This window comes from Hemitrygon akajei, chromosome 8 (assembly GCF_048418815.1).
Source record: "Hemitrygon akajei chromosome 8, sHemAka1.3, whole genome shotgun sequence".
NCBI lineage: Eukaryota > Metazoa > Chordata > Chondrichthyes > Myliobatiformes > Dasyatidae > Hemitrygon > Hemitrygon akajei.
In genome coordinates, this window is record NC_133131.1 from 27,972,981 (window position 1) to 27,998,195 (window position 25,215).

Sequence of the window (25,215 nt, forward strand, 5' to 3'; positions counted from 1 at the left end):
TCGATAGAGATCTAAAGCATTCTCTGAAATTTAATTAATTTTATGTACAGTGCACCTAGTGTGCAGTGTAATTTTATGCTCCTGCACCTAGTGCAGATAATGGTCTGCTTTCATACAATCACTTCTGTACAGTGCCTTGAAAAAGTATTCAGCCCCCACCTCACATTTTACTGACTCATTTTCTAAATTTAAAATGTATAGAAATGGGATTTCTTTAGCTAATCTACAAAGTATTGTGCATCATGCCAAGTTAAAAGAAAAAAAATCAAAACCTAATCACAAATTTACTGAAATTTTAAAACTAAAATTGTGAGGATGAAGAAGTATTCATCCCCTTTTGTAATTACTAGGCTAACTTTCCTCAGTTGCAATGCAGTTATACACCTTACCAACTCACCCAATTTGTTGTTGTAGAAAATTGAAGGATCTCTGGTTTTCTATGAATTCATAAAAATAAATACCCCTCCCTTTGTAAGGTCCAACAGTGTAGTAGGTTCTCAACACAGCAAATCAGGACGAAAACAAAAGAACACTTCTTGAGTGGCCCAGTCAGAGTCCTGACCTTAACCATATTAAGCATCTCTGGCAAGACCTCAAGATTGCTATCCACTGCCACTCCTCAACTAACCTGGCACAGTTTGAGCAATTGTGCAAGGAGGAATGGTCAAATCTTGCTCCATCACGCTGTGCAAAGCTACAGGAGACTTATCCTAAAAAAATACTGGCTGTAATAGCTGCGAGAGATTGTTCAACTAAGTACTGAGCAAAGGGTGGAGTGGGGGGGAAGTGAATACTTTTGAACTGCTGACATTTCAATTTTTGAATTTTTAGTTATTCATGCTTTACAGTTTTCCCTGTTTTTTTTTGGCTATATTGTGTGGGGGTGGAGGGAACAGAGCATGTGATTTAGAAATAAAAATTTTCATTTACATTGAGCAAAATTCCTCGTTGTAATAATCATTTATGTGAACATAGGGTTTGGGGCTGAATACATTTAAAAGGTCCGTATGTTGATTGCAGTTTTCCCCAAGTGTTTCAAAATATAATGAGTTTTTCATCACACCACTCATCTTAAACCCATGGGTAAAGTGATTCCCAAACTTGCTGATTTAAGCTTTGGCAACAATTTTCTGTCTGCTCTTTCAAGTTGGACTCTTTGTGGACTTGGTAATGGAGACCAAGTGTGTGCAGTTCCTCTGCCTGCTGAAGGTGTATCAGGTTGTACTTACAAATCCAAAAGCAAATCTACTTCACAAATAAGACAACATCTGAAGATGCTGGAAATCCAAGCAACAAAATGCTGGAGGAATGCAGTAGGCCAGGCAGCATCTATGGATAACAGTGCAGTGAACGCCAAGATCCTTCATCAGGACTGGGGAAAAAAAGGATGGAGACAGAGTAAGAAAGTGGGGAGAGGGGAGGAAGAACCACAAGCTGATAGGTGAAACCAGCGGTGGGGGGGAGGGGTGAAGAAAAACACTGGGAAGTTAACTGGTGAAAGAGATACAGGGCTGGACAAGGGGGTGTCTGATAAGAGAGGACAAAAGACAGTGGAAGAAAGAAAAGAGAGGAGGAGCACCAGAGGGAGGTGATAAGGTGAGAGAGGGAAATAGGGGAAGGGGGGGTGGGTGCATTAACGGAAGCTCGAGAAATCAATGTTCATATGATCAGGCTGGAGGCTACTTCTCATTAGGGGTAAATTCCTCTTGGAATATGTTCATTGCTTCCAACAGATTAGGAAAATAAGGTTATTGGTTTCCAAGTTGCTTTGCTTTCAGATTTTATGTTATACTTTTTAATGCACTACCTAAGTTTATATTATAGTTGAGGTCATTCTTCTCAAAATATCTTCTGTGATGATCAGCACTTTTTCTGATTACCTAATGGTTTCCAAAACAATGACTGCTTTAATAGCACTGGATCTCCTGTCAGCATACAACCCACATATTTTTAAATACAGTGGATTTCAGTTAATTGGACCATCAGTGTAGTTGCTTATTTGGGACAACTCATAAAGAATAAAAACTAATTGTGAAAATAGCTGGGTTTCTCTTACTTGGGACACTATGGCATTTAACTGTTGCAGAGCATTTATAATTAGTGCCAGTTGTGTGCACATGTATGGCCGTTAGACACAACAGCGTGCTTTGAGTGAATAGTTTTTAAATAGCAGCAGTTGCGTATGTTTATATTTATATTTAAAAAACAAAAAAAAGCTACTTTCGTCACTGATTGTTGGTGAAAAATAAACAGTAAGATCATTTAGAGATCTGCTCATGACGATTTCAAGCAGTCAGGCTTGGAGATGCCAGAAACAACCGGAAGTGAAAATGTAACCATTTCACTAGAAGTTAAGAAACTATAAAGAATTTGAAGGTATCGTCAATCATCTTAAATGTTAAAATGAAAATGAAGATTTTGGAGATGGAATTGTCGACAGCATTATATGAAGGCAGTCCATGATCTGCTCAGGGTGTCTGTGCTGATTTTGTTCATTTGCGGTCAAAAGAATGCCATGCACATGAATTCCTCTATCAATAGGTTAGGAACTTAAACAGTTTTATAATACTGTGGTAGTATTAGTAGTGTTCTGATTCGTTCTCTATTTCATTTAAATACAGAATTTGTTACTCATTTTTTTGTATATATGTATGTATATAGGCAAATACCCTTTAAGTGTGTGTGTGTGTGTGTGCATATATATATATCCGTATCCACTCTATTTTTCTAATTTTTTCTCACCATGCTGCTGAAGGTGCTCTCTCAAATGTGGAGATCATAAATTATGTCAGATATATAAAATAACATTTAGAAACATTTTTAAAACTTCTTCAAACATTTGGTATTTGCTTAATGTTGAGACAGTGTATATTTCAGTCTCTGAAACTGAAATACAGATGATCCACTATTTTGCTATTGAATTAATGCTATCCATATTCACAAACTCAACACAGACCCTGTGATAACTCGGGTTACTTGTGTTAATTTTAATTATGATTAAATTCTGAATTTCAGTTCTCTGTATGAATATGTTGATCTTGGTGTGAAAACAATTCCAATTTAATATTTTCATTTTATTTCAGGGAGAAAAGGTAAATTATGAGAAATTCAAGAATTGGCTCCTTCAGAATAAGGACGCATTCACGTTTGCTCGCTGGCTGCTTTCGGGGGGAGTATGTATCACTCTTACTGATGATAGTGATACCCCAACCTTTTATCAAACTCTGGCTGGAGTCACACATTGTAAGTATTTTTTCTCTAAAACTGAGTTGGAATCAGTGATATTAAATTTGTTGACAACCTAGTTATTTACTACTAGCGTTTGAGGTGCAGCTGGATGAAATCTTATTAAATTTTGCAGGCAGTCCCCGTGTTTTTGGTGAAGAATCTATTTATCCATGCTTGCTTTTGCTTTATTTTAAGTCTTTTTTTTCTCTCTCTCTGCTTTTTACCTCAACAAGCAGATGATTGAAATGGGTGTTACTATTTGCCCATGACACAAATGTAAATGTGTCTCAGGATTAACTTAACTGATGGAAAAAAACAGTAAACTTTCCCTTACAATTACATCAGAAGTGGATGCACTGCCCACTACTTCTCCTGAATACTTTCGCTTCCCATTTGTGATCTCTTCAACATTATTTGAATATCATTATTTCAATATAAAACATAAGTATCTTAACTGTTTTTTGGAAGATTTTACATCTCTATTTATATTTTGTGACATTGGATAACTAATAATCTGATTTGCTCAAAGAAAGTTTGTTTTATACAAAATTAGTCTTTTCATCTACACAGAATCTGGAAGCTTGGTAGTCACATAAGATTCTAATTTAATCTTGAGACGGAAATCTTGTTGGAATATTTTGAAATCTCCTAACTTTTGGGCATACATTAGTGATTTTGATTTAAATAGATTAAAAATACATTGAAATGTTTAAAAGTATATTAGAACCTTAAAAGAGGTATGAAGCATTGATACACATACAATAGCTGTGCAAAATTTCACATATGATGCATCAACAAATTGTATTTTAAAGAAAATGTGATTTGAAAGAGATTAAATTATAGGGAAATTATTTCATCAGATATTCAAAAGGTTGTTTCAAATAATTTGGCACGTCATTGGCATGTTCCTGTGTGGTGCTGTTCTGTGCTTGAAGACTTTGAAGTTAGTATTTGTTGATGTTTGTTATGTAACACTTGTGATTATGGGTACATTATACAGTAAGCAGTCTTCATGTTGGAGATTCAGGAGGATGTGACTCAAATTTGAGATTAAAAGTGAGGAAAGCAGTAGCAGATCTAATGCTTAGAAGTGCATAAGGAAGGTGATGGAAATTGACCTCATGGCCACAAACAGATTGGTAATAATGCAGTATATGACAAAATGTGGCAAGTGAAATTCATCACAGACATGAGGAAGTCTATTTTTGTAGGTAGAACAAGGACAGACTATACTCGCACTGTAATGCATACTTGAAGAAAGTAGAAGAATGATGTCACCCCAAGGTGCATGTTTTAAGAGTTTTGAAGGCAGCAAAGTAGATTCACAAAGGTTAGGATTTTGAATGCTTTGCCTTGAAGGTGAGAACATATTTAATATGAAGTGCCAGGAATCAGAAATATTTAAATAATATCTGTACTGTCCTTGGTGTCTCCCAAATAATTCTGTTCACTTGGTTATTTTGGACCAATATAAGACTTTAATTTAAAGGCATTTTTTAAAATACAAACACTTTCTGTTTGAGAATCTTGAACTTTGCACTGCAATATTCTGCATGCATCTTTTTTTTTAAAGTAGTAGAATAAATACAAAACAATGTGAAAGTTGGAAATTTGAAAGAAGAGTGATATAATTTTATAAATTTAAAGAATGATAGTTTATCAGGAGAGTGTCCATTTATTCCTGATCTTCATAATAAACAACATCCTTACATGTGTTTATATTCATACATCGTTGTGCTGCTTTTCTGAAGATATTTATGGAGAAACAGCCACTTTATCATTTATCAATATGAAGAGTGATAAACCTCTTCCTTTGTAACAAAGATTTTTAGATTCACCTTTCCAAGTAACAAAACATTGTGTTCCATTAATACTTACTATTTAAAGACTTGTGTCGTATTATTTGTCACAGAGAGCAATTGGACTTTATATCAAATGAATTGTTTGATATGTTCACTATTAAAGACCTTCGAGTTGGAATGAAACTATTAATAGTACCCCCCTGTGAGATATATAGCTTTCTCATTGTGTCCTAATGAATCTAATTTACTGCATATTGTATCCTAACAATGGTCTAACTTGTAATTTTACAAACTTATTCGTAGTGCTCTTATTTAGAAGACTCAAAATATTTTTTAAAACCTATTTCTGAACTAACATTTCATTAGCTTGAATTACAGTTTGTAGACTATGAATTATATTACTGTGCTTAAGCTTAGGGACAATACAGTTACACTTGTGCACCAATTATGGTTGTACTTAATCCTTCAGATAAGTGAGAATTGCTTTACCTGAGAAGCATAGCTGGTATTAATCCGCTTTTAGTTGCAGTTACCTCAGTTAATGTGATGTGCTTAATTAGTCAATGCACACAACTAAGGGACACAGATATACCAAACACTGAAGAACAAGATAAGTTATTCTACAAAGGATTGTACTCTACCCAGCAATTGGCATTTTGTAATTGTAATCCATAATGAATTTGGTTATAAATTCATAAATCTAGGACATTAACAAGTCTAAAAATCTAAAAATTACATTAATATATATAATTATCAATGTATTGATACATGTATTTTTCAATGCAAACCAAGAACTCCTCAGTCATTCACTCTCTTTTAGGGCCTCCTGTCATAAACATGGTTATTTGCACATTCCTTTCACTCTTTTTGGTCATTTCATGAGGATGTGATGGATCTGATCATTTTGATCTGGAGTCTTAATGCCACTATGCAAGTTGAATAGGTGTGTGGCTAAATTTAGATTCTTATTCTGTTCCTGCAGAAATGGATGCATGAGTGATTATGCCTTTTGTAACTTGAAATCATAAGCAAGTTATCCACCCAATTTGATCTATGTATAGCTAGTTGGTATGGCCAGCGTGGAATTTGACTATCTGTGACTGAAGACATACAAAATAGATACAGCTACTAGTAATGTGATACCATGGAGCTTCTCCAAGCAACTGGGAAGGTTGACAAACTTTGCAGTATGACAGCTCTCAGACCTGGCATTTAGACTTAATAAGATTTATGTTATTCTTAAAGAACTCAATGTTTCCTACAAAGTTGTTATTTACTATCCAACCCTGATTATTCCTTAAGTAAAATTGAATGATTTGCTATTTCTTAATTCTAGTCCAGTATTTTCTCTGCAGCCTTACAAGGTAACTTATCCCTGCAGCCCTTCTTTAATAAAGAAACAGCACTAATGATCTTCTACTTATCTGGCACCACACTTGTAATCAGTGAAGACTGGGGGGCACATTGAGGGGAGAGAGCGGATTTTAAAATAAAAACTGTTCATACCACAGCTATCTCCTCCCTTGCTTCTCTTAGTAATCTGGGATAGATCTTATAATGTCCTGGAAATATCAACCTTTTTGTATCCCATAACATCTAACACTATTTCCTTCTAAATACTGACTTGCTTCAGATGATCCACATACGCCCCTCTGTACTCACTAGTTTCCATGTTCTTATTGATAAGTGTAGGTGAGAAATACTCATTTAGGACATCGCCTGGCTTCATTCACAAATTTCCCCGTTTCCTTGGCTACCCGCCTTATCATGAATGTCTTGGTATTCTCCTTAACCTAGCTTGCCAAGAAGATTTCGTAGCTGCTTTATGTCCTCCTACTTTACTTTAAATTATCTCCTATATCCTGTATTCCTCAAGAGACTCCCTCAGTCTTAGTTGCCTAAACATGCTTATCTTAGCAGGGAAAATCAAGCCGTTTTTGGATATGGTTTTTTTAATTGATGAGCAGGACCTAGTATTTGTACAGTGACAGAGTTCCACTTGTCCTCACCTACCATCCCGTGAGCCTCTACATCCAACACATCATTTTCCGCAACTTCCTCCTTATCCAACAGTATGTTACCACCAAACTATATCTTTACCTTTCTCCTCCCCCTCCACTTTCCATAGGATCGTTCCTTCTGTGATTCTCTTGTCCAGTTACCCCTCCACATAATCTTCCTCCCTGCAAACAGCCAAAACCTGCCCATTCACCTCCTCCCTCATCTCCATTCAGAGCCCCAAATGGTCCTTCCAGGTGAAGCAACATTTCATATGTGAATCTGCTGGGATTGTCTTTTGTGGCTAGTGCTCCTGATGTGACCTGCCTTGGTGAGACCTGTCATAAATTGGGGAACCGTTTCGATAAGCAACTCCGCTCCATCTGCCAAAGCGAAACTTAAGGTGGACAAGTTGACATTCCGATTCTGACATGTCAGTACATGGCCTCCTCTTGTGCTATGATGAGGCCACCCTTAGGGTGGAGAAGCAGCACTTTATCTTCCATCTGGGTAGTCTCGAACCTAAAGGCATGAATATCAATTTCTCATTCCAGTTATTGAAAAAAATTCTCTCCCTCTCCTTCGACTCTCCACTTTAGCCCCTTACATCTTCTTACTTGCATGTCACCTCCCCGGAGTTCCCTCCTCCTCCCCTTTCTCCTATGGTTCACTCTCCTCTCCTATCAGATTCCTTCCTCTCCAGCCTTTTACCTTTCCGCCCCACCTGGCTTCACCTATCACCTAGTTAGCATCCTTTCCCGCCCTCCACTTTTTTTAATCGGTCATCCTCCCCTTCCTTTCCAAAGGAGGGTCTCTGCCCAAAACGTCAACTGTTTAGCCTCTAATCTGATGGGCTGCCTGACCTGCTGAGTTCCTCCCACATTTCAACTGTGTTACTAGTATTTGTAATTTTTGAGGTAGTTTGTAAAGATGCTCAATTTAAGGCATGAAACAGTAACATTGTCATATAGTCAAAGTAACTTGTTAGAGGAGACAGTATGTGCAAATAGTCTGTGCCAGAAAACTGAATAAAAAGGAAATGTTATTAAAAGTACACCGGAGAAGTCTTCCGCTGTATGGTAGGTCATCCTTCATGGTTTTTTTTAAATCCCCACCTTGCTTCTCTAAGCTCTGTACTTGAAATTTATTGCCACTGACATTTTTGACTTTTGATGAAAAGGTCATTGACATTAAGCATTCTTTTCAAAGTTATTGCCTCATCTACCAAATGTTTACAGAATTTTCTCTTTTTGTTATGTTGTATAAGACTGATTAACAGCCTCCTTGTTCCTTAACATTGATGGAGCAGATTTTGATGTTACATGCCAATTAGAGAAATTGCTGTGTAATCATCAGCCTGTCTGATTATCCTCTTAAATCTTAGCTGTACTCTGAGCAGGTAGATTTACTCCACATAACCTCTGAGTCTCATGATGGAATGCTTCAATTTGCTCTAGAACTGATAATGGTTTAATATATATAATTTGAATACTGTATATATTGTCCTCTTTAATATGCTGACTTGTTGAGCTAGTTTTGAAATCCTCTTTTATTTGAGTATGGGAATAAATCTTGGGCAAGGTTTGCTCGTGCGGATTGGATTATGGTCTGTCTGTACTGCTGCCTGCCTGAAAGAATAGTGCCTGCAGGTGGGTGAATAATTATTTGGACAGGCAAGAACTACTATGTCCAAGATGTTTGTATGAAATTTACTTCAGGTTGCAATATAACCTGAGTTAAAATATCATATTAATGAATGTGAAATTTCAATGTATGAAAGCCAATAGTTTTTGAATAAAGTGTATGAATAATAATATTGAACAATTGATAATTTTATTGTGTGACTTTAGAAACTTATGTTTTTCTCAGTCTTAGACAGATGGCACTTGCTATTTATGTGCCTGATTACTTTGCTGAATGGAGTTGAAACAGATACAGAAGTATGTAAGATAATGTTAATGCTTGGAGCAACTTGCATTCATTTCTGTATTGTACACAATGATTTCTCAGCCTATTACATGGCTCTGAATACAACTTAGAGAAGTGGAGGAAGGCAGGGATATGGCTGCAGTGGAAACACAATTAAAACCACAGGCAAATTGGATTAGCATAGACAGGCATAGCTATTGACATGGATGTCATAAGCCATAAGGGCCCATTTCTGATATTTGCATTTTGATAGTTTTATAAAAAGTTTGAGTTCATCATAAGCGTGAAGGGGAGTTCCAAATTAGAGATGTTGAAAATGTTCCTATAGATGAAGTCTTGTTGCAGCTCGTAAAAAAAAAAATTATGCTTAGAGATCTGTTAGCAGAGCTAAACAAAGTATCTGCACAAGGAAAAGGTCATGTGCTTTGGGGGGAGAGGGGTAAACATTGTGGAATGTAAAAGTCTTTGGAAATTAGCAAACCCAAAAGAATAAATCTTGAGTGTTACTGGTTTAATTGTCAATGTTAACCACAGAAGCAAACTAGATCAGAGCACTAAGTATTCTACAATGACTAAGTGGGCTTAGTAGAGAAATGGTGGAGGTCATGTAATGTCAATATTGTGAATGTTAGGGAAGGAGCCATGGGAGATCGGGAAATGCATAGCTCCACCAAAGAAAAGAAAAAGCGCAATGGAAATTAGATTTAAAATAATGTAATTTGTGTATTTCATTTTTTGTTGTTTCAAATTTGGACATGTAGATAGGACTATTAGATCTAAGAGCAGGCCAAACTGGAATTTTTGTGTGGCCCTGACTCAAGGCAACTGAAAGTGCTATATAAAGACAAAATGGTACTGATGATGTCACCACATCAGTGGTCAGAAAATCAACTTATTTCCCTTTACATTTAGAACGTAAATCAGTACAGCACAATGTTGAGCTGACCTTGCTTCTCCAAATCCTCTTCAATCATTTGCCCACCGTTGACGTACAACTTCCACTTCCTGAAGTTGGTGTCAGGCCGTAGCAGCTCAAATTTTATTGTAGTAAATATATTTGAAATCTATTATTTTTAATCCTACTCTCATTGGATTTCATTTTATTTGTTTTTTGACTAATAGACAACTAAATGCAAAGCCAGGCCATGAATTCTTTATTCGGAAGTTAAGAGTTATGTAGTTTTGTTCCCTCTGCCACAAAATTAGGCGTTGTGTTTTTGATATTCTACAGTTTACTGTGCTTTTAGAGGAACTAAAGTTGAAGTTGGTGTTCAAGAGACATGATGTTTTATTCACCTGTTTTAATTTGACTTGTGCAGTGATATATACGGATCAATTCTTAAGTTCATGTTTTGTGTACTTTATTCTCAGTTCATTAATGTTTGCCATGATTTTAATACCTTTATTATTTATTTTGAGTTTCTCACAGTATGTCCTTTTGTACCAGCTATAGTTTTACATTCTGCAATTTGAAAAAGAGGAATTTGGCCAGGGAATGATCATACAGTAACAATTCCATGGTGACAACATGGCTAAAGATTGTTAATTGCTACTTGATTTTCAAAGTCAGATTAAGTTGTTTTTTAAAAAAAACATATACTCATTTAAGTTTGTATATTTGTAATTATAATTTGAAAAGTGATTGTGGTATGGAGTAATTTTCTTTAATTTTCAATCATATTTTCACTTGACCAGTGGAGAGACAGGCAAGGGTTTCTTTCAGGTCAGTGGTTCCCCCCACTGTCAGGTTCAAGGAAGATGAAAAACTGAATGTGGTTTACGTGCTAGAATTCTCAAAATCATGTTTAATATCACTGACATATGTCCTGAAATTTGTTGTTTTGTGTGAGCAGTACAGTGCAATACATAAATGACAAATTACAACAAGAAATATTTAATTTTTATATATAAGTAGTACAAAAATAATGAGGTAGTGTTCATAGTTTGGTACATAGTCTATTCAGAAATCTGATGGCAGAGGGGAAGCAGCTGTTCCTAAAACAATGACTGTGTCTCTTCAAGCTCCTGTACCTTCTCTCTGGCAGTTATAAGAAGACAGCATGTCCTGGGCAATGGGTGTCCTTAATAATGGATGCCACTGCTTTCAGGCATCGACTTTTGAAAATGTCCTCTCTGCTGGGAACGCTAGTGCCCGTGATGGAGCTGGCTGTGTTTTCAACCCTCTGCAATCTTTTCCAATTCTATACAATGGCCACTCCATGCCAGGTGGTGATGCAGCCAGTCAGAATGCAATAAACAGTACATCTATAGAAATTTAGTAGTCTTTGATGGCACACCAAATCTACTCAAACTCCTAATGAACTATAGCCACTGACATGCCATCTGTGTAATTGCATGAATATGTTGGGCCCAGGATTGATCTTCAGAGATGTTGACACCTGGGAACTAGAAACTTGCTCACCCTTTCCACTGCTGATCCCTCGATGAGTGCTGGTGTGTGTTCCTCGACTTCTCCTTCCTGAAGTGCACATTCAGTTTCTTGTTCTTACTGATGTTGAGTGCAAAGTTGTTGTTTCAACAGCACTCTTACCTGTCTTACTCCTGTACGCCTCCTTGTCAACATGGTTTAGTACTCTGGAGAGTTTGTCTTTGCAATCAAAACAATTAATAACTTTTAGGATGTTTAAGGAAACAAAGGATATGACATAGTACAGAAGATGTGTTCGGAAAGAAGAATTTACAATGATCACATTGAATGGTCATTCAGGCTGAAGGATCAAGTACCCTATAGCAATTTAAATTAACTATTGACTCGTATCTGCCCTTACCCAATTCTGACTTTACTATCCCTGAATTTAATCATTTCACAATTAATAACTATTCCTCCTTAATTTGAAGCCCCAAGCTCTGAAATTAATTCAAATGCCACTTATGTCCTTCAAGATGTTCTTTGGGAGCTATCACATTGCCTAGATCTTTGGTCAGCTACTCCACTATCCACTTAAGGAAATTTTAGGTTGATAGCATTCCTGTAAGACATTTTTCTTCTCTTAAGCATACCATGTAAATATAAATTGTTGAGTATAGCAATTGCAGTATCAATTCTATATTGCAATGATTAGAAATAATTATTTTTTCCCTGCAGGAGAAATGGGAGCATGAATGATTTATGTTTTTGCCAGTAGCATATTTCAGACTAAGTGCATTCTATTGTTTCAAATTAAAAACAAAATGAAAATTATAAGTGAAAACTCACTTTAGCTTTTGAAATACCATTTTGGTGAAATAAAGTGCATTATTATTTGAAGATTGCATCATGTTTAGTTTAAAAGGACTATAATCTGAATGACTGTTGGAACAATATTCCTGTTTGCTTTTGTGTAGTGTATGTTATAGGCTTACGGGTGAAATAATCTGAATTCCTGTTTTGAAATTCAGTTTCAAAAGGAGAGTTTAAATTGTTTATCACTTGCTTTGGTGTGCTGGTCTGCACTAAATCTAAATGTCAAGATAGGCATTTTCTTAAACTGAAATTTTAAGTGGAAAACTAAGGTACTTTTGTACAAAATACTGAGGTTTTAGTTTGGGAATTTTGGAAATTCACTTCTGCATTATTTTTTGTTTCTTTAAGTTGCTGGTGATGGAATTATGTTTAAATGTCAAACATTTTCATATCTTTCTGAATAAGTCAAATCTGCTGTCATGTGGCATTTACTGAAAAACATTTTTGTATGTATGTGTATCCTTAAAATTTAATATCTTTCTATTTCCCTGCCACCTTTCCTTATCTCCATGCTTGTAGATTAGAGCTTGTTGATTTTAATTTCTCTTTTTTTCAAATGAAAGATCGCATCACAGTTGCTATCCCTGGTGCTGGATATTTCCAGCATTTTCTGGTGTAACTCAAAATGGATTGAAGAGCTTGACAAAAATGGTGTCAAAGCTAAAGGGACTACAGTAGGTTATCACTAGAAAGGAATAACTAATTGTGCAGATTTGTATCAATAGCGTGTCCCTTTTAAGTTTGCTATGCGATAAACTAGGTTGGTGGAAAGAGCTTCAAATCTGTTCTTCACTCCTACATTGTATTTCATCCTGCATGTCTGGATCTTTCAAGCAAGCCAGGACTAATTTGGTATTATCCTTAGACTTCTTTAAGCATCTAAGCTTAACCTTCAGCTTGCATTTTCAGTGGTACATGGTCACTCTCACCGTCTGCCTTGGATTGTTGCATGTCAGTCCTGAAACGCTGATTGTGATGTAGTTTGTTTTGATTGCATTACTGACCTTCTGGGCAAAGTCCACAACCTTCTTGTGTGCTGTTTGAGCCACATGTGATTTTTTTTTTTGAAAGTGATGCATTTCATGAAGCTTCCCAATGTGCTTCATAACTAGCTATAAAAATGGCTGGGTTATTTCAGCCCAAGTTGTTGTCTTTTCCCCCACCCACACTTCTACATGACATATCTGTCTGGGGAATTTCCAAGATGGCAGCAAATTATGTGAGATGACAAGTTCTGGGACATGCATTGCCAGAATTTATTGGTACAAAGGAACATTATAGATTTGCTCATAAGAGAAGAATAGAATTTGCTACATTTTAAAACATTTTAGAATAAAAAATCTCAATCATGCTATAGCTGTCTGACTCAAAACAGAGAAATGTATTTCAATTTTTTTTCAGCATATTTCGCACAGTATCATAGAATACATAGGTCATAGTGATTTCCCTTCTCCCCAAAGTCACACTTTACTCTGTATCATTCCACTTCTGCAAGTCGTATATGATATTAAACAAAATCTGGAGTCCAAAATCTACATGGCTGATATACAGTGGATTCCAGTCAATTGGGCCATGAGTTAATCAAGGCAGCCACTTATTTGGGACAACTCCTAAAGAACAACAGCTAGTCGATTAAAATTACAAGGATTCCCTCATTTATTTGAGACATTATGCCACTTGATTGGGGTAGGAGACCGTTGCTGAACAGTATCTATCTAGTGTCAATCATATGCACTTGTGTGGCTGTTAGACACTACACTATGCTTTGAGCAAAGAGTTTTTAAATAGCCTCAGTTGCACGTGCTTGTGGCCAAAAAGCAGCGATTTTTGTCACTGATAGTTGGCAAGAAATAAGCAGTAAGACAATTCAGAACTGTTTTACTCCCTGTGGTTTCAAGCTTTTAGGCTTGGAGCCAGGAACAGTAGGAAGCAATAATGAAATAATTTCACTACTTCAATTTAGGAGCTATGAAGAATTTGAAGGAATCAACAATCATCTTGAATGTTAAAATAAAAATGAAGATATAAAGAATGCAGTTGTCAAAAACACTGTATAAAGGCAGTCCATTATCTGCACTAGGTGTCTGCACTGATTTCCTTCATTAACCATCAATTAAAATAATGCAGAGCGCACTCTGGATGAATTCCTCCAAAAATAAGTATTAGGAACTAAAACACATTTTTATAGTATTGGTAGTGTTTGAAATTATTCTGGATTTCATTTATATACATAATATGTACTCGGTTAAACTGTAGTTGGCCTTTAATTATATATTTTTAATTATTTCCATGAAACCAGCTATTTTGGCTGCTTAATCAGGCCAAAATTTACTGGTACCAATGTGTCCCAATTAACTGGAATCCACTGTATTTCCATTGCATGAACCATAATGGTAAAGCCATTGTATTTCTATTGTAATTCCTATTAATTTTCACACAAAGGAAAAAATACCCTGCAGTACAGTTATCATCTTTGAAGAGAGAAGTTAAATTTCAATTCCAGTTATAAGAAAGTGGGGGAAAAAAATAACCAATTTTATAAGCTGCATAGAAGAGACATGGCTGGAGAGCACAAATGAAATGTCTGTGATGTGGAAACCATCAGGAACCAAATGAAACAGTGGTGTTGATTTTTTTTAAAAACTCAACTTGTATCCCTCTTGACAGATGTGACCTGGCCTGCTGAGCTTTTATTCATTTTCTTTCTCTTTCCTTTTCTCATTAATCTCCTTCTTTTACACTTGTTCCAAATAGATTAGTCACCTTCTGTCAGTTGGTAACAACATCACATGTTACTACATTGAGCTATGCTTCCAGTACTTTAAAAAAAAAATTCAAAATTCAACTTACTATTAGTTGATTGGCTTCAACTGTGTTTGTCAATATTAATAAACCACTCTGAGACTAAAAGTCAGAAGGGCATTTTAGATGTGCAGATGTGAATGCACTGAAGGCTGATTACTGCACTGACCAATGACCTTGCTTACACAAAGACTTAGGCACTATTGAATCTGAATTATTACCTTTCACAAGGTGTAATTGAGTGAAAGATCCTCCTGACAGTCTTAGCCAGAAATGTCGACTGCTTCCTCTTCTCCATAGATGCTGCCTGATCTGTGAGCTCCTCTAGCATTTTTGTGTGTGTTGCTTTGAATTGCCAGCATCTGCAGATTTTCATGTTTATAATCTAGATATTTAAAATTTTTAACCTAATGTGCATAAGTTAATATTAATTAATATTTGTAGTGATAATAAAATACATAAATCAAAAATCCATCAAATCATTTGCATTATGATTGATTTTTAAGATTTTATTCTACTAGCATGCAAGTTATTACTCTTATTTATAGTACTTCTGTAGAGTATAATGATATTAGAGCTATTAACTAACTGCCAAATTCATTTTGTTATAAATTCATATTGGTGTGTTTGTTTAGTGTACTGTACAGTTGAAGTCAGCATAGCCTATATTTGAAATCCATTAATCTCCATGATAGCTCAAGTCCAATAGAAATTGGCATTAAATTTTCTTTCGAAGTGTTCAAATGATTTAAGTTGGTCTTAGACAATACTGGTCACTGAGGTATCTAGACATCCACTTCCATTTACTTCAGTCTTTTGTCACCATTTTACATCCCTTTTTCAAATCATTCTTTAGTGGCAATCTTCCAGCTATGTTGGGGTTTTCCCTCTCTGTCAGACCACACCACCCTGCAGGGTGATCATGGTAAGAGTGTTGGCCTTGTTTCATGTTCAAACTCATGAATTTTTGATTCCTTACTGTGATTTAAAGCTTTCATTGCATTTTCCTGGCAATCATCATTTCTCTTGCAGTGATTGCAAATTTCTTGCTTTTGACACCACAAATGCCAGTTGTATACTGTTGTTCTTGGATTTTGGAAGCTGGGAGCTATTCGGGTAAAATTTGATAATTTTGCCTTTTCAAATCCATGCTTGACATTCCCTTAAATCTCTATAAATCTTTGTTAGGGTACAAAAGCAATTCTAGCCAAAATAGCATCCTGTGTCTTTGACCATTATGCATTATCCTGTATTCTTATTAGCCTGCCTTCAGATTTTGTTTTGTCTTTGGGCAGAACGAACATCATTTTTTTGTCAATTTCAGTACAATTGTCTTCATTATTCCTGCCTATTTTAGTTCATCTTCTGATTTCACAATACCTGAGAGTTCCCCAAAGTTCAATCCTCTTCTGCCTTTATTTGCTTCCCCAGTCATTAAATCCATTTCCAAGTATGCCATACTAATTTTTCCACCATCAACCTCAACCCCACGCGACCACTATAAGATCTGATCAAAGATGAGTTGGTATTCTTTTGGCTAAAACAACTGTTTTCAAATTCATTCTGAACCACCATCATTTTCTATTTCTTAACTCAGTCACATTTCTGGCTAAACCATACTAAACAAGGTCGAAATTTTAAGCTCCAAGCTGAATCTATAATATTGCATTCTATCTGCTTATTTCATCCACCTCTGCCATATGTATACTGCTAGAGAAACCCACATACACGTCTTTGACCTTCCACATGACACTGATTTCATTGCAATTCTCGGAAACCCTTGCTTTCTGTGCGCCACAAAATTATTCAAAATCAAAAATGTCTACTGTGTTATCCCATCGTGCCCGCATATCTCCTCATTGGCTTTGATGTCTGTTCCTATCCACTTACCCAATGCTGCAAACTGTTCATAGTTGTCGAGTTCCATACATCTCTAATTTGTTCCTATGTGCTGCACCTATGCTTCCTCACCGCACCTACAGTTTCTTTATTTCCTTTGCTCTGATTTCATCTGCCCCACCATTGGCACCCCCCAATGGGAGAATATCCCCTATAATTGCCTTTGGCTTCTAAAGGTCAGCCAAAAATACCTTAATCCATCTACATTTCTATTGGTCCGGTAACCATTTTTTTTCCACTCTTGGAATCATTTAGGCACATTTCTTTCATGTTAAACTCAGAATAAATGTTAATTTCTCATGAGTTTAGTAAATTTGTACAAAAATACTTTCTACATTTTTAACCATTAATTCCTATATAAGTTTAAGAAATGCCAGATGAATTGAGCAAATAAAGTTGCATAAACTATGGTGCAGATCTTTTCATAAAGTTTTCTGCTGACATTTTTGAGGATGTATTTGATGACAGTTTCATAATATACAGTTTTGTAACAATTAGTAAAAAAAAATCTGACAGTATAACTTCCAGGTTTAAAAAAACAAACACCGCAAAAGAGGCAAATCAAAACTGACGTAAGTTGATGGTCTTTCATCAGAATATCGCAGTATCTTATCTGCTAATGTATTTGTTTCAATTCACAGTGGAAGAATCTGATATAATTGATCTTGAGAAACGGTACTGGCTGCTTAAGGCTCAGTCAAGAACAGGACGTTTTGACTTGGAAACATTTGTTCCTTTAGTTTCTCCACCTGTTCATCCATCTTTAAGTGAAGGTAATGGAAGCTGAGAGAAAATATAAATTAAACATCAACATTTGAAATCTCCAGCCTAAATCTGTGAATTAAGTTTTATTGTCTATTTGGATACTGTGGTATTAGATATGCATGTATTTGAATTGACAGTTGTAATTGATTATTCATTCATTATAGTGAGTTATTAGTTTATTATCACTACCTGAATATTTGATAAAGAATGATGGGACAGGTGGGGCAAGGTGTGCGGGGGAGAAAAGAATAGAAAAGAGTGGCTGAAGGTAAGTGTACAGGAAACTGGACAACAAATGACAATGAAGAAACCTGTGATGCTGGGGAAAATAAAATGTAATGGCAGAAGGTACTTAGGACAGTTCAAAGTAGGAAAATAATGATTTTTCAGAAGTGTAGGTTTACTCTTTAGATCACAAAGTGGTGCAGTGATGATTGGGATAAAGATCATCTTTCAGGGTTTGGGAGACTGCAATTTGATCCCCACTGGAAAAGATGGAGTTAGTCTTCAGACCATAGAAGTACTGAATTCTAAGAAAAGGTGAAAGAATAAGACAAGTTTAGGCCCATCAAGATAGAATTTGTTCACTGAGGGAGAGGGGAATTAGAATTAATTTCAGTTATAATAGTCTAGCTATCACATTACCCTCCCAGCTATCCAGTGGGGGAAAAAAACTGATATGTTTGCCCCCTCTGATATTGCCAGGAAAGAAGAAAGTGCTTGAATTTATATGGCATTTTCATAGTAGCTGTCTCAAAGCTTTTTGCAGCAAATTAATTACATCAACTGAAGTAGTTTCTCTTGTGTAAAATACCCGCCTTTTGGTGCAGGACAAGGCTCCAAGGGAAATGACATAAAGAAAATCTGTGAGTATATCGTGACAATGTAGGTTGAAAGGTAATTATTTGACAGAGAACAGAACAAATACGGTAGATTTGGCTATCTTTGGGTAGAGCTATAGTATGTTGAAAGAACAGACATTCGGTTATGAAGTTCAAACCCAAAGACCAGTGAAAATGGAAAGGTCACTCAGCGAGTATGGGGCTTAGGGTAAATTGATGTCTGCTCAGGTGAAAATCGCTGCCATTTAAGTTTGATTAAGCTACCTCATAGTATTTCCTCTGGAGCTTCTACATTTATGACTTGCCACTCAACTTATTAGCTCACATGGACTACTTACTTCCATGTCTGTAACCTCGTTGTGGATGCTTTGGTAATGTTATTGTACATTTGTTAAGCCCATTATCCTGGTGCTTATTGCCACTGCATCCAATTAGGTCATCTCCAGTTAACTTGATTTAAAAATTCTCGTTGCTTTTCCAAACATAAGAAAGAGGAGCATTAGGAGACAATCTGCCCGTTGAGCCTGCTCTGCCATTCAGTAAGATAATGATTGATCTGGCCATGGACTCATCTCCACCTATCTGCCTTTTCCCCATAATGCTTAATTCCCCTACTATGCAAAAATCTATCCAACCATGTATTAAATATATTTACTGAGGTAGCCTTCACTGCTTCATTGGGCAGAGAATTCCACAGATTCACCACTCTGGGAAAAGCAGTTCCTCTTCATCTATTTCCAAAACCTACTTCCCCGAATCTTGAGGCTATCTCCCCTCCTTGGCTCTGCTCTTCCCTATATATGTAATCTGTTCTATTTTGACAACTATCTAATGCATCTGGCCTTGCATCACTTCAATTGTTTCAGCTTCAGCACCATCTCCTTGGACCCTTAGATTTTGAAATTTCCCCCCACCCCCAACATGCATCTTCTAACATTACTTAGAATCTACTTCAGGTTGGTTATTGGGCTGAAATTTCCTTCTGTAGTTTCAGATTTTGTTTGAAGTTCCTCTAAAATGCCTGTTAGGATAATTTATAAAGTTACATAAATGCAGTGTGGGGTTGTAATAGCTACAAGATATTCACATTGCTGAAATTGTACTAATTGACCACAAACACTGTTTGCCTTGATTCGAGGAAAAAGCATATATATTTTATTTTGAAAGAGGTAGTAAGAATGTCAGAATTGTTACTCACAACCTAAGTAGCTGCTGATCCACTTTTGTAATTAGTCATCAAATATTTGCTCATAATACTCCCTACAAACACAACTAGTGCTGAGGCATCCTGAAATTGCTCACTGTCTCACAAGATCTAAAGTGAATTAGATTAAACTCTGGAACCAATGCAAGACCATATTGATCTTGTTTTACTTGATACAGGCAATCCTTGGACTATGAATGACCTGATTTGATGGAAATCTATCTTTTACACCAATTCTCCAATACATTGTTAAAACATTTTAATATATTAATAATAATGTTCTATAGCATTCATTAATGACTGGATATATTATATATTCCATCAGTATAAATTATGGGATGTGTTAAGGTAAATATTCAATGAAATGAAAAAATTAAAACAAGTGAAATGATGTGAGTAGCTATAGAAGGCAAATGATTTTTTTTATTTGGAGATGAAGCACGGTAACAAGCCCTACCCATGCTGTCCAATTACACCTATGTGACCAATTAACCTACCAACCCGTACACTTTGGAATGTGGGAGGAAACTGAAGCATCCAGAGGAAACACGCAGTCAACAGGAGAACATACAAAATCCCTTACAGCAGCAAAATTGAACCCAGGCCACTGGTGTTGTGGCCCCTAAATTCTTCTGGATTACTGAGGAATCAGCTTACAGACTGTTCTTGGGAACAGAACATTTGTGTTATATAGGTACTGCCTGTACTTGATAAGGAAGTACAATGGATTCTGGTTAATTGGGCCATCAGTTAATTAGGGCAGCCACTTATTTGGGACAACCCTTAAAGAACAGAAATTAATTGAAGCAATGGCCAGGATTCCTTTCATTTATTTGGGAAACTGTCACTTAATTGGGGTAGGAGACTGTTGCTGAACAGGTTCTAACTAGCATCAGTTGCATACACTTATGTAGCTGTTAGGCATTACCCTGCTTATAGCAAACAGTTTTTAAATCGCATCATTTGTGTGTGTTTGTGTTCAAAATCCAGTGATTTTTGTCACTGGTAGTTGACAAGAAATAAGCAGTATTCAGAGCTGTTTTGCTCACTATAGTTTCAAGCATTCAGGCTTGGAGGTGTCAAAATGGCCAGGAAAATGAAACTATTTCACTATTTCTACAAGTTAGGAACTACAAAAAATTTAAAGGCAGCAACAACTATCTTGAATGTTACAGTGAAAATCAAGATATGGAGGTTGTAATCGTCGAAAGAATTGTATGAAGGTGGTCCATTATCTCTGCAGTTGGTGCTTACACTGATTTTGTTCATTTATCTTTTTAAACCTTTCCGTGGAATTTCTGCTAATTGGAGCAGCCACTTACTTGTACTGGTTCCAATGTGTCCCAGTGAATCCACTGTTATCAACAATGTGAGTTGAATGTGTGAATTACCATGGATGATCAGATGATACAGTGCATGTTGATAAAAGCTTATTCCTACAAGAAAAATATGAGAGTGTGTGCTATGCAAGGTGTTATTACAGCAAATATCCATTTGTGATTTATATTGCCCATTTGCATTGCAGGTTTATTCAGTGCTTTTGACGAAAATCGTGATAATCATATAGACTTCAAAGAAATTTCTTGTGGGCTTTCTGCTTGCTGTAGAGGACCTCTTGCTGAACGGCAAAAATGTAAGTTTGGCTTGATTAAACTATTATATAATGTCTTGAAGAAAATTTTTATGTGTTAAATGTCCTGCATTTTTTGGAAGGATAAAGTGTGTCAGATTAGTATTAGTATTGTTAATATTGTGTCAGATTGGCATGTTTAGCAAAACATACTGTATTTCCTCTTTATAAAAGATCACATAATTTGTAAACGTGTTCATATGAGGTTTAAATGCTCCCAGTTTCTTGAATCCAATAAAAAAAATCAGGATTCACTGTCAATCACTTCAAAATTAACCCAACTATTGACCGTACTCTAGAAAATACAAATTTCAATTGCAGAAAATAAAAAGATTGAAAAAGAAAAAGAAATTTCAATTGCAGATAATGTTCAAAGACTGTCCTAGATTTTAATCAGGTTCCAAAATGGAATCCCAATCTACCCCATAATTCTAGCTTGAAACTGCTTTGAATATGGAGGCATTTACAAAGTATAGTAATTTAAAAGAGATTTTGTGCTTTTGGAAGAGAATTAATGTGATTTTTTTGTGTGCATAATACCTAGAAAGATATTGTTTATCCTCTTTTTAGCCCATAGCTGAAATGCTTTAATTTGAACTCTGTGTAAACAATGTAGTAATTTTTCTGTAAAATAAACTTGTAAATGATATTCTCAGAGCAGTAATATCTTCAAAGACAAACAACATTGGATGAACTCACTAAAAATAACAATCCTACAACCTTCTAACCTCCTGTTTCCTTGAGGGCAATGACTTACATTGTTATTTTCATTAATCAGGTTTTTTTTTAAATACTGAAGTTTTTCAAACATAAATCTTTAAATATAATTTCCTGTTCTTTATTTTAGTTTTTTATTAAAATAATTTGAATCGTGCTTTGTTTTATTAGTTTGTTTCAAGGTATTTGACACTGACCGAGATGGAGTTTTGTCTCGCACTGAATTAGAAGCAATGATAGTTGCACTTCTGGAAGTCTGGAAAGATAACCGCACTGACAGTATTCCTGTGAGTAATGGTATTGATTTGCACTGTTTCCTTAATTAAAACTGAAAGCTGTAAACTTTTACTAAATTTATATATTTACATGACAGAAAAGAAATCCATTTGCATGTATTCTTTCCAAAATAAAACATCTTTTTATTTTCCGTTTGCCTTTAGATGAATCTTTTTTTCTTTGTTAATTTGTGTGCCATGCCCTGATGCCTTCCTTAGTGTTACTTTGCCAAATTGTTATAGCCCTCTTGGAATTCTGGTCTTAGCACTAACAGATGCTCTGCACTATATATTAAGAAAAAGACAAACACTTGGGCTGTGTGCTACTGTATTGGTAACCTGGTATGAATCTGTGGGGCAGCTACCTCAATACTCCAGCTCCATGGTACAATCCTGAACTTGGCTGCTGTCATTTTCACATTCTCCGTGAAGATAAATACTCTTTGCTTTTATTCTGTATTCTAAGGATGTTGATTAATTGACTGATCTAACTAAGAGATAATATTAACTGGATTAAATTGTAGGGAAATAAGTAAAGGGAGAATGGAACTGATGGGACACTGAGAATTGACATTCACCTGGTGGACCAAATGGCTGCTTCCTGGATTACAGGATGAGAATAGTCCACAGTCTGGTGTGGAAAGATTTTCTTGAGGACTTGTGTTGCACAGAATGGAGTGAGGTATTTTGCTGCTCATCACTGAGATGTGTGTCTCAAAGCTGTACTCTGACTGGCCCAGTGAGTCTGATCATTGCTATGAACCGTCACTACCTGTGATGCCATTTGGTCCAGATCCTGCAATCTCCCATTGTAATTGCTGGCTGCTCATCTCAATTGAGCTTGTTACAGGAGCAATCTAGAAGGGCTAAATTGCTAAAAGCGCAAAGATGTATTCTTTTCTGTATTACAGTCAAAGCTTCTTTCAGATGTTCTTCATAAACTAGGTTTTCTTGGCCACAAAAACATGAATAGCATCATGCAAAAGGCGTTCTATGTGTGTTTTCAAGTTTCCAGCAGCTGCAGAATCTTTTGAGTCATACAAAAGTAATGTTTTCATTGATTTTTAAATTGTCTTTAAATGAAATCAGCTTAAATTTTAACATGGGTACTGAAAATAGAATGATTTTAGTTACCTATTTCACTTCTCATTCAAAAGCAACAAAGTTAGGGATCGTTCTCAAAAGGTTCATCCCCACAATTATGTGAATTCTGTTTAAGGCATCCATTGTGAATTTCTTGCCATAATTATGGGTATTTCTTCCCATAATTTTAAACAGCATTCACAGTCTGTTCCTTAAGTTCCAATAATAACCAGGGAAGTATGTGTACCAATTGATACTGTAATTACACACAAAGTATTTCTATTGTCTTCCCTCTTAAGACAGAAGTAATAGTAATGGTCTGATTCTCTTTTTTTTTTGCTGGTGGTCTTGTTTGTTGAATGAGACGAGCACTATTTAAACTGTAGGGACTTAAAAATTCCAAGGACAAATGAGCGCGACTAATTAAAAGCAAAACAAAGTGATTAATTTAAAATCTTCATCTTTTCCCATGGAAAAGAACTGGGTCTTTACCAGATGATTTCCATATTATTCTACCTTTAATGCTGGCAAACCTCGACTTTGCAGTATCAAGGTACATGACGTGGGCACAAACGTACATACTTCTAAGAGGATAGGTCATTTAGCTCCCCAAGAATACTCTATTGTTCAATAAGATCCTTGCTAATCTTCAATGTGACATTTCTATCCACCTGAAAAAACCTTTCAAGCTCTTGTTTAATAAGCATATCTCCCTCTACCTTTAAAAATATTAAAGAAAATCCCTGCCCTTTTGCGGAAGAAAGGTCCAAGTACTCAAAACCATTTGAGCTAAAATATTTCACCTCACACCTATTTCACCTTCAGAAGAAGACTCCTTATTTTTAAACAGTGACCCTTGATTCTCTTTCCATCAGTTAGATTACTTCCAATTCATTGACAGTTTTCCTTCAAATAAGGAGATTAAAAAGTATACAATACCCCAGGTGTGGTTTCATCCTTGCACCTTTTAATTTGAGCACAACTTGTATACTTTTTTTAAATTCCTATATTTGGCACATACATTAAAGCTTTTTATTTCTAACTTGGTGTTAACCAATTTCTTTTCCACTTTTTTCAGGAACTTCATATGGGAACTGCTGACGTTGTAAATCACATCTTAAAGAAACATGATACCACCAAGGTATACTCTTCTAGATCATAGATTTTGTATTTAAGTTATACTATATACAATTTTACTTATTCAATCAAGTTCATAAGAACGGTAATCTTTTAGGTCATGTTTACTGGTTTTTGTTGTTGAATAATAATGTGCCTCTACTGTTGGAGCTGTCAAACAGAAGTACCTTACAACTGGTCCAAAATACATTCATCCAAATGCAAAATGTGCATTTGTTTGTTATAGATTGGGAGTCAGAATCAGTATTTATATTACCAGCATGGGGTGTGAAACTTGTTGTGTTTGCGGCAGCAATACATGTTTTTTAAAAAGCTATAAATTGCAATAAGGAAAAAAATATATATACTTCTCATTAGACTCCTTAATGACAGATACAGCCTGTTTGAAGCATTAGATTTAGAAAATGTCTTTGATGCTGGAGAGGCTCCCAATGAAATATAGCCACCGCTATACCACCTTTGCAATTGCATCAATATGTCGGGCCCAGGATAGATCCTCAGAGATATTGACACTCAGGAACTTCAAACTTTCCATCCTAATTTTAGGGAGATGTTGACACTAAGGAACTTCAAACTTCCTTCCTAGTTTTAGGGAGAGAGTTCTAAAGTCTTGGCTGAAATAATTAAATTCCAGAATTGAAGAAATGTGGATATTTTGGA

At 35.8% G+C, this 25,215-nt stretch overlaps 1 protein-coding gene across 2 annotated transcripts in view; it reads left to right on the forward strand.

Annotated features, from left to right (window-relative positions):
* Window positions 1–25,215, forward strand: part of usp32 (ubiquitin specific peptidase 32) — a 142,428-nt gene that overhangs the window by 70,497 nt on the left and 46,716 nt on the right. For both annotated transcript variants that reach the window (XM_073053493.1, XM_073053494.1), the window contains exons 5-9: window positions 3,084–3,243; window positions 17,544–17,675; window positions 21,239–21,346; window positions 22,232–22,347; window positions 24,497–24,559. In XM_073053493.1, the coding sequence (XP_072909594.1) occupies window positions 3,084–3,243; window positions 17,544–17,675; window positions 21,239–21,346; window positions 22,232–22,347; window positions 24,497–24,559 (579 nt within the window). The remainder of the gene's footprint in view (window positions 1–3,083; window positions 3,244–17,543; window positions 17,676–21,238; window positions 21,347–22,231; window positions 22,348–24,496; window positions 24,560–25,215) is intronic.